The sequence below is a fragment of the Stylophora pistillata genome, chromosome 6 (assembly GCF_964205215.1).
Source record: "Stylophora pistillata chromosome 6, jaStyPist1.2, whole genome shotgun sequence".
Taxonomy (NCBI): Eukaryota; Metazoa; Cnidaria; class Anthozoa; order Scleractinia; family Pocilloporidae; genus Stylophora; species Stylophora pistillata.
The window spans coordinates 20,393,740-20,404,185 of NC_142524.1; the positions used below are offsets into that span (position 1 = coordinate 20,393,740).

The 10,446-nt window shown below is 39.6% G+C and overlaps 1 protein-coding gene across 2 annotated transcripts; it reads right to left on the reverse strand.

The window, feature by feature from the left end:
- Window positions 1-1,039: 1,039 nt before the first annotated feature.
- On the reverse strand, window positions 1,040-10,446 carry LOC111346910 (TNF receptor-associated factor 4). Of its 2 annotated transcripts, XM_088763412.1 has the most exons (8): window positions 10,126-10,446; window positions 8,108-8,171; window positions 7,507-7,608; window positions 6,346-6,510; window positions 5,190-5,264; window positions 4,794-4,871; window positions 2,744-2,840; window positions 2,121-2,276 (listed from the first exon to the last, which is right to left on the reverse strand). In XM_088763412.1, the coding sequence occupies exons 1-8, from the start codon at window positions 10,293-10,295 to the stop codon at window positions 2,263-2,265; spliced, it is 765 nt and encodes a 254-aa protein (XP_088619538.1). In that variant the 5' UTR covers window positions 10,296-10,446; the 3' UTR covers window positions 2,121-2,262. The 2 variants fall into 2 exon arrangements, with proteins under 2 accessions (XP_088619537.1, XP_088619538.1); XM_088763411.1 differs by having other exon boundaries at window positions 1,040-2,840; window positions 10,126-10,424.

Consider the following 10,446-nt stretch of genomic DNA (forward strand, 5'->3'; position numbering starts at 1 on the left):
GCACTGAGCAGTGAGAACAGCAATGAGAACTTCATACAAAAATCGTACGCTGTCGACAGTGTAGAAAACATCCACGACTAAGAAACATTGCCATTGAAATAAATCACTCCACTTCGTGGATAAACCTTTACGGACTTGAGCGTATGCGACTGCCAACACTTTATATAATGGTCGGCAGATTCAGAAACAGTTTAAAGGAAGCGAAGGAAGGACGGAAGGAAGGAGCAAATGTTCCATCCATACCTGTATCTCGGACATATATATATACTCTTCGAGTAAAAAATGGGAAGATTCGCGGTTGAAAAGTTATAATCGGAGTTATCAAAAGTGGCTAAGATGGGATTCAGAATTGGTCACAGAATATGCTAAAATGCATGAGGTAGGGGTTCTGAAAGGCCAACGGCATATAAGGTTTATGACTTCACTTCCTCCTGATGAGCTTTCTGAACAGGGGGGGAGGGAACCGACTATGAAAGATTGGCTGGAGAACTACCGTCCTGCGCGTGCGTCAGAGAACCGTGAGGAGCGAGACTACTAAAGATAACTGAGGCAGGAACTCTTCCTTCGGCAGTGTATTCAAATGCAAATCGTAATGGCACTGCAAGGGTCTTTTTTCCAGCTGACCAAGTTGGACCAAGTTGAACAAACGCCCACTGCCTCCTCTGAGATGCGCTCTGTTGTTTCCGATGTGTCGGTGTTGAGTTTCGTAAGCGATGCCACAGTTCCACAACTAGCCCTCGCGTCAACTGCAGATTTCAACTAGGTGGAGGAATACGAGAGCGATTCGGATGACAGTGACAATGATGTCGATATTGAGTGAGAAGAACTGGTTACTATTGGTAAGCCATAAAATGACAAGGTCTGGAGGACAAGTCAAGGTCTGGACAAGGTTTGATGTTTAGAAGTGCGCAAAATCTTATTTTGGTATTCGTTATGTTTTTCTACTGCAGTAAAAGCATAAGAGTTATATAGTTCACTGAGAATGTACACACACAAAAATATTTTTTCATCTCAAATTTGCCTAATGACTTTCAGCATGTCTTACAACAATGGAATTTAATATTTAACTTCTTAGAACAATAGTAATTAATTTTTAACAACTCCTGTTAACCATAATGGAAAAAAAACTGTTAGCTGTAAAAAAGCCAAAATATTAAACGTTAACCGTAAAAGCCACTACCCCACTGAGACCCTCTTAGTGCGCTCTGTGATTGGTCCAGAAAACGTGCGCCACCTCCTCCACAAATCAGATCACAGAAAAGGAAAAAAAAAAACCAACTGCCTCCTGCGCCTTGGTCACTCGCTGTTATGTCGCGCCTCTGATAACTTGCCTTTTATTGATTTAGTACTAGTCGTGCTGTCCAAAGTTCGATATTGATCAGGCGTTCAGAAGTAACTATGACACGGATTGCTGAATGTAAACAGCAATTCTTACTTTTTGCTTTGGAATATCTTTTTTTTTAAGTTTACAGGATCAAAATGGTGGAGGAAGATGCGGCCTCGTAACAATTCTCTCGGCACCACTTCTATTCGAAATCAAAATGACAGCTAGATGCTTTTATTTCCTAGGTGTGTCTCTGTCAGTTAACCCGGTGAAAACTGTCTTCAATAAGAGTCCTAAATCCATATATATATACCACTGATTTTAGGACAGCATAATTCAAAAGTACCCGCAGCTGAGAAGCGGAAAACTGCGAACCTAAAAAGTGATCTAAAAGTTCCTGAAATGTTAACAGTTCCTGCCAGGCAAAGCAAAAGGTTTGACGTCCAAGAACTAACCTGTGACAAGGTTGAACGAATTGGAATAAAGATGACGTGCGCTAACTACACTGATAGTGTGACACACTCTAAGTAAAGTTGTGATGACAACGATAATAACGTAACTACCTCGATTAGGATTAGGATGTTTTTAACTTTTTTTCTTCCTTCTTTCAAGTGATTTTTCCATTTAAACGCACGCAGGGGCCGATTGCTCTGAAAAGGGTCTGCGCCAATCCGGGATTAAAAATTATGACCTTGGTCCAGATTGCTGTTGTGTAAAATGTATCAGTTTGAAGGTTTTCAGTGCTAAACTAAGGTTCCTATGGTGAGCCGACCTCAACTTGAATGAAAAAAGTGTCATCCACAACGTAGCGCCTAGATTCGAGTTGTGTGTGTGATATAAATAATAGTTTTCCATGTCCTATGTTCTCTTCGTTTTTAGGCCTTGCATAGCACTTTGGATCATTGTCTGGTGTGACCACTGCGATAACGTTCTCCCTTTCATCCAGATCTTCCTGTTGATCGATAAGAGTAAACTTTATTTTCCTGTTGAAAGGCCAGGGTAATATGGCGTCATATTGACCTCTCATTACACAAATGAACACGGCTAGGACATCCTTTCCATCAGGGTTGACGGCATTTGGATATATCACCACTTTCAGCTTATATCCATGGTTCTCTGTGTAGAATGAAGCACTACTCACGGCTCTCTTCTCACCGGCCTTGGCCTCCCTCATAAGTTTACTGAACTCGTCAATCTTCCAAATGTATAGAGAAGAAAAACCAGGAGATTCACTTTTCCCCATCACTATTTGCTCTTTCATTGCATTTTCTTGATCTTTGATTGCTTTCTCTTTAAACTGTCTTTGCAGTGTCTCGACTTCCTCCTTTAAATTATCTGTCTTTTTCTTTGTGTCAAGCAATTGACTATTTGTGTTACTAAATTTAGTTTCAGTTTCATCGAACTTCGACTGCGTTTTACCTAAATTTTCATTTGCCTCATTTAACTTAACAACAGTTAAGTCAAGATGGATTCTTACAGCAGACTGGAGGTGAGATTCCACTGCTTGGCGCTCAACCTGTAAAAGCAAGGTAGAATATTTTAATCAATTCAATCAATGGAAATTTATCCTGACGTCAAAACTTCAACTAATGCTATTTACCTCAGATTTACATTGGCCAACCAAAATTTACACGTATCCTCTACATCTATGAACAGTTCCTTTCCCCATGATTTATTATTACGACAAAACTGACCTCCCTCCACAAATACATCCGGGGGTATCAAGAAACAATATTCATGACCGTTCAGTCACGGACCATGGCCGGCCCTCTGACATTTGATGTAACAGTAACATCATTTTGAGATGTTTATGTCACGGGAGAAATTAAAAGTGGCAATGAGCCTCTGAACTTGGATAATGACTGATTGAAAGAATGGGAATGGGCTTCTTGTATATTGCATATGTTTTCTGTTTACTTTTTTTTCAGGATTCCAAGGGGAAGAACGTTGACGACTTTCCCTTACAATCGAATCGAGAAGGAAGAACCTTGAAGTCTTTTCCTTTTAATCGTAGCTTAAATGCGACTCGTATTCTCACTCGCTAAAGGCTAGTCTCCCTCGAAGCTGTTTTTAGTCCCGTAACGCAACGCTCTTCCCCACCAACGTTACGTGACGAGACTAAAAACGGCTGCAAGGGAGACTAGGTAAAAGCTGCCGCATATCTAATTAGTTAATCGGATAATCCTGTACTCCCGTGGCGTGTATTCTATTGTCTCTAGGGAAATCTTCAAGACCTTTTATACGCCGTTGCATACAAAATCTTTCTCTTCTCGCGAGTCGACTGACTCAGCAACGTCTGAAAACTTTCTCTAAACTCCTTCCCTCCAGCGGAGGCGGCCAATTTCGCTTTCAGCTCACCCTAGTTTTATGCAAAAGTCCTTTCGCCCATAACTTATCCATCATAAGGCAGAGGGGGTTACAGCAAGGAAGAAGTGTGGCCGAGTGGCTAGAGTGTCAGACTCGTAATCCGCCGCTCCCGGGTTCGAGTCCCACCCTCACCACTGGATTTGTTTCACGGTAGCCCCGAGTTCACATCCTTGGCCACGCTTGTAAATAGCCAACTGGTTTGCCTCCGGCCGGTTGGGGTTCTTAATGATGTTATGTTCAATTTAGACCATTTGTTTGATTTGTTTGCAAGGACCACAATGGAAACTACTGGTTCACCAGTAATTGTGTAATCCTATTAAAAGACTTTTTTTTTTTATTTTTTTTAATGTGAATTAATTCACTTGTGTCCTGGTGTTACCTTCGGGTAAATCACTGACAGGGCGCTACTTCCATCGAACAGCAATGAGCTGTGAGAACAGCAATGAGAACTTCATGCAAAAAATCATACGCTGTCGACAGTATAGAAAAGATCTACGACTGAGAAACATTGCCACTGAAATAAACACTTCGTGGATAAATCTTTTCGGACTTGAACGTATGCGACTGCCAACACTTTATATAAAGGTCAGCGGATTCAGAAAGAGTTTAAAGGAAGCAAAGGGAGGACGGAAGGAAGGAGCAAATGTTCCATCCATACTTATTTTTCGGAGATATATATACTCTCCGGGTAAAAAATGGCAAGATTCGCAGTTGAAAAGTTGTTACTGGAGTTATCAAAAGTGGCTAAGATGGGATTTAGAATTGGTCACAGAATATACTAAAATGAGGTAGGGGGACTGAAAGGCAAGCGGCGTATACCCAGTAAGAATTGACCGAAAAACCATCCCTCAACCCCAGGAGAATGAAGTCATAAATAGGACAACCTTTAAACGCCCGGCAAAATGTCCACGATATTAACCATCAACAGGAGCACATCAACTTTCACCGTTAACTGTCGAAAAAACTAGCCAATACAAGCCGTCAAGTTTCTCTGACATTTCTTACTGTAGACTAGAAGGTCGTTGGCGTCTGATCGATTTTCATAACATTTCACATCAACTGGTCAAGAACTGGTTCTTCTGTGAAGAACTGAAAAACTAACCTTTGTTTCGCATCCCAACTGAACATAGGGACAGCAGACTATGGCGAGTAAACATTCCTCTTTGATGTGACTCGGGATCTACTTGTAAGAATAAAATTAATAACTAAATTTGAAAGAAAGATAAGAAGCAATCAATCCATAGTTAAGAAAAAAAAATAGGTGCGAAACATAGTATTCGTTTTTAGACATCTACACATTTTACATGGATTCAGTTAAGGTTGCGCCACGGACGTCTTTATCTAAATCATTTCCTCAAGAGAGAAAAGATAAATATAATTTGGAAGCCAATACATTTTTGAAGCAAGAAAGCGCCTAGCGTACTCGAAGCAGATACTTTTCATTCTCGCTTGACAGTTTTTCATTCCCTTAATTCTGGAAATAAAACGGATTTCATACCATTTCCCTGGAAATTTTAAGACCACAACTGTTTGGACAAGTTACTGGGAGCTTGAGACACCTTCGAATGTGATCCTAAATGAATAAATCAAGTAAGAACAGTTTCTAACATTTTTAGCAGTGGTAAGTCATTTTGTAACGAAAATTTTACTCATCATGATGCTATTGATACTGTGAATGTATGTCTGTATGTATTTGCGATATTTAGACAGGCTGGCTCAGGTCAGCTTAAAGGTGTTCTATATGGGGGCCTGCCGGTATAAACAGCAACAAGGCCACACTACAATACCGGAAGCTAAGTTCTCTACTCTTTGCGAGAAGTACGTGGATTCTTCAACGTTCCCTGCAAACCAATACAGAGAAGGTGCAGGCGACAGGGCCTACGGTATATTGTCCTTATCCGAGAAGACTAGAATGTCTAATCATTAGCGGATGTCATGGCAAAGGAAGCACATGTTGCGCAGTTATTTTAAGGACCCTGAGTGTTGGTGAGGTCTGGGGCTTGAGCCCTCGACCTCCCGCACGGCAGTCCGGCGCCATCATTGGGCAGAACGCCAATTGTTCTCTCGACTAAACTTGCAGTGGCGAAAATGTTGTAGATCTGTAATATAAGTGGAGAAGCGTAAACAGGGAGGCTCTCATTGGTCGAAGATCACGCGCGCTTTCCTCCGAAGGGAATACTGCCTTAACTCATTAACTTGTCAAGGCGAAGCTCTGAAACAAAGGCCTCGTAACTTATTGTTTCATGAATTGTTTCTGATATCACACTTAAAGTGCGCGTATTTCAAGCTGGCTATTTCAAGCGTTGTATTTTTAAAAGTCAATCGCTAACTGAGTGGAAATGTTTCTCAAAGAAGTTTCCAATCTCAGTACGACTCACACCCTACTACGCCGATACCCCTATTGATAAGAAATCTTCAGCGTTTATTCAAGGTGACTAAATGAAGTGTTAAATCCTATTGCTAGTTTTGTTTTTGTTTTGTTTTTGTTCTGTGTGTGTGTGTGTCTTTTTAATCGAAGAAGTAATCCTTTATTACCAAGGTTGATAATTTCTTTACTAGATGTTAACAGCTATAAACAAAGAATGGGAATAAGAATGCTAAGAACAAAAAGTAAAGAAATCAAATTCCACAATTCACTTTAATCATGTCTTTACCTGCATTTGACACTCTGGGTGTGGCTCACTACAGTAATTGCATTTGAGAATTCTCCACTGACATGTGGCAGTCACGTGTTGCTCGTGTTGTTGTCGTTGTACTTCCTCGAGACAGTTCTCGTTTGTACAGGGTATGACTTTGAACAAGCAATTATTCAAGTGAGTCTGTTAGAGATTAGAGAAAATCATGTTTTTAGTTTTTTAAAAAGAGATAATTGAAGGAAACATTTGTCACTTTCTTTCTCGATATTAGTGATATGTATATGTGCACGATCCTTCGCAGTAAAGCACTATTTGAGCAATAGTGAAAATCAGACCTGAAAAAAATTTCAGGCCTGTACGGGATTCGAACCACTGACCTCTGCGATACTAGTGCAGCGCTCTACCAATTGAGCTAACAAGCCAACTGGGAGCAGGCCATCAAATTAAACAAAGAATGGGAATAAGAATGCTAAGAACAAAAAGGAAAGAAATCAAATTCCACAATTCACTTTAATCATGTCTTTACCCGCAGAGGTCAGTGGTTCGAATCCCGTACAGGCCTGAAATTTTTTTTTTTCAGGTCTGATTTTCACTATTGCTCAAATAGTGCTTTACTGCGAAGGATCGTGCACATATACGTTTCATAACCGCAGTTCATACATATGTTTCATATGTTTGTTGTTGTTTGATTTATCTTCTACGGGTTTATGTCGAATTAATTTGATGGCCTGCTCCCAGTTGGCTTGTTAGCTCAATTGGTAGAGCGCTGCACTAGTATCGCAGAGGTCAGTGGTTCGAATCCCGTACAGGCCTGAAATTTTTTTCAGGTCTGATTTTCACTATTGCTCAAATAGTGCTTTACTGCGAAGGATCGTGCACATATACGTTTCATAACCGCAGTTCATACATATGTTTCATATGTTTGTTGTTATTAGTGATATGGTTAAACATTGAAGGTGGGCAAAGTGATTTAACGTCGTCAAATTTGTACTCTTCTTCTATCAGGTTTCAGCATGCATTGATGGCATGAAGCACATGCCCCAAATTATGGTTGCTTAGCTAACACTGAGCCAGGCTTTTGAATGGTGATCATTATCAGTGAAGTCAATTAGGTCCATCGAGTCAATGAGGTGAAGTTAAAAAAAAAAAAAAAGAAAACAATCTCTCTCAACTACTAACCTCTTTATTTCTTAGTTCCCCAATCCACTCGCATCCATCACTTGGACATTTGATTGCAAACGAAAGAATCTTCCTTTCCGTTGCTTTGTCTGGAAAAACATCCTAGAAATAACAAAGAAGCGTCATTAAATTAAACCTAGGCGGAGTGAAGATACACTTCAGCACTTCCTAACCTTATGCACAGCGGATTATTGTTATGATTTCAGCTTAGCATAAATCAGATTCCTATCATTCATATCGGACAATATTCTTTTTCAACATGACTTTGTAGCTATAAGCCATTTTATCACTATTGCCTGTCCAGAACCTTCCTATCTGTTGCTTTACGTTCTGACTTACTTTTTACTTTTATCACTGTTTGCACAGCAACAAAATCAAAAACAGAAAAAATATTGAAAAACAAAAAACTGAAAGGAAAAACCAACAATAACACCAACAACAACAACAAACTAAAACAAGTACACAAAGCAGCATTATAGACTTGGCAGGCATCGAGCCTCACCCGTCATTCGAATTTGCATTAAGATCTCCACAGTGAACTCAGACGGTTAAATGTTTTCATTATTGACCTCTGATACAGTAAGCAATTAACTTTGATGACCTGCTTTCTGTCCAGAGTTCCTCTGTCCCCCGGGCAAGTGAAGGGTTTTTCATCAGCCTCCTGCCTATGAAAATGTTGAGAAATACAGTTCATAAATGAGTCAGACACGTGTTACGACGTTTGAATTTTCAACTGATGAAATGATGTCAGTTGAAATCAGTATCGTGACCTGAGCAAAAAGGGTAATTTTAATTAATAGGGTTATTGCCTTTTATAGCAAATCTTTTTTTTACCAACTTTTACTGGTGCACAGTTGTGACTATGGGACAAATTTTATCTGATTCCCCCCCTGATGACCCTTCGCTATATAGTGGCAGTTGGAAAATAACAATAAACCGTAGGATTGTTTACATTTGATGTTCCTGGAAGCTGATTCAAACTTGGTTGTTTAATAGAGAGTGAATCTATCGATAAGAATTGCCAAGTTAGCTGCGACAAGATTTATCTTTCGGAAATTGTTGAAACTCACTAGATTATTTTTTGTTTAGTGTTTCTCGGTCAAAAACGACCTCTTTTCAAGAGCTCCGACGCTTCGCTCCGACGAAGGGCTAACGCTCGAAACGTCAGCTTTTGTAATCGTTACGGTGGCCAATTTACCATTTCAACTTTGTTGATATATCCAAATTATTTCTTTTCAAGATATACTGAAGAAAATTTTGTGGAAATGTTATCATGTTATTGAACGATTTCCAATGCGAAATTTTCACGGTTTCTTTTACTAGATGTGAGCTTTAATGTTTGCTTCTTTGTTTACCTCGTCACTTTCAGCACAATCTCATAAGTGATTTAAAACTATACCATCGTTGGTCTTCTAAAAAATTTAGTCTCCTGTATAAGTAAGGTATATTCTCTCCGGCTGTTACTCGGCCTTCATCGTTTTCACGCGCTCGCATTTTTAAAAAGGAAAAAGAACCGCCGCGGTACTCTTTCTAATTTGCATAATCCATAACCTGCCCGTGGGAGTTACCGCTGCATAATGCCCTGCTCTGATGTCGCTCTTAGCCAATCAGAGCGCGTGTTACACCGGCCGCAAGCCAAAGCCATATAATAAAATGGTGTAATAATAGATAATGTTTATATAGTTACAAAAATGTCTGAAAACATTAATATTCTTATACTGTCTTTCTACCTCCGTCTATTTGTCTTTTATTTCTGTTTCATTTGTACGTTATACTCTCAAGTCCGAGACAAACCTAATCGGATGACCACGCACGAGGTCTCCGGGTCACATTTGGCGTTCAAATTACAAAAAGAACAGACAGACATGTTCAACTCTTCGGATGATTGCTATCACTTTGGAAATCAAGGGAATAACTAGGGAATAATTTTGATTATGGAAAACTAATTTTATACAATTAAATCACGCATCGAAAGAAATATAAACTGCATGCACATACGAAGTAACCTTAAGCCTTTTTAGTGCGGTCATATCCGCCATGCAAGAATATAATTATTTTTACGGTCAAGGTGTAAGGTCTGTTGCATGTAAAAAAACAGATTATCTATCAGAATAAAGACATCATTCCACAAACTGTGTCTCTCGAATATTCCCCCTGTCCAGAAAAGGAATAATAAATAAGAATGGACTAATAGTGAGGGGTTTAAGTTATATGGTTAATATGCGAGACTTGAGCGGAGCTTTGTCGAAGCAGTCAGTATGCTGTGAATGTGCCGGTCTGTTTCCGTCATGCGATTGAGTGCATCTAGTGCTGAATTGAGCCTGCCTAATTTAAAAGAACTTTTAATATTATTAACATTACGTTGTCGATAATGGACTTGTAAAGACATGTATTGATCGGCTGAAGAATTACACCGTTAAACGAAAATGAGAAAGCGATCGATCGCAAAACGCTGTTCGTTCAATTTCTCTTCGGATCTAAAGGAATTGCCGATAAAAGTCACACCAGCTCTATGATTCAGAAAAGTCAGGAGTAAATAATTTAATAAATACCATCGAAATCTACGTAAAACCATATGAGTTTGCTAAAATAACATTTCGTGTTGCTAACAAACCGCACCTTCTAAAATTCTCCTCGAGGCATTCTTTGCAGAATCGGTGTCCACATCTGGTGAGAACAGGGTCCTTAAGTGGAAGATGACAAATTGAACACTCCAAATCTCTTTCAACTTCACTTACAAACTCGTCTATATAACCCAAAGGCAAAATAGTTTTTGAAGCTTCCGCCATTTCAAAGGGGCGACTGAAAGTAAAATCGTCGGGGGTCAGTTTTATTCGCAGGAAGATTTTGACCTATGAAGAAATGTGACAGGCTCACAGAAGTTGTCACTCTTTGCGTTGTCTGAAATTATAGCGTTGTGTTACTTAAAATGGAGCTCTC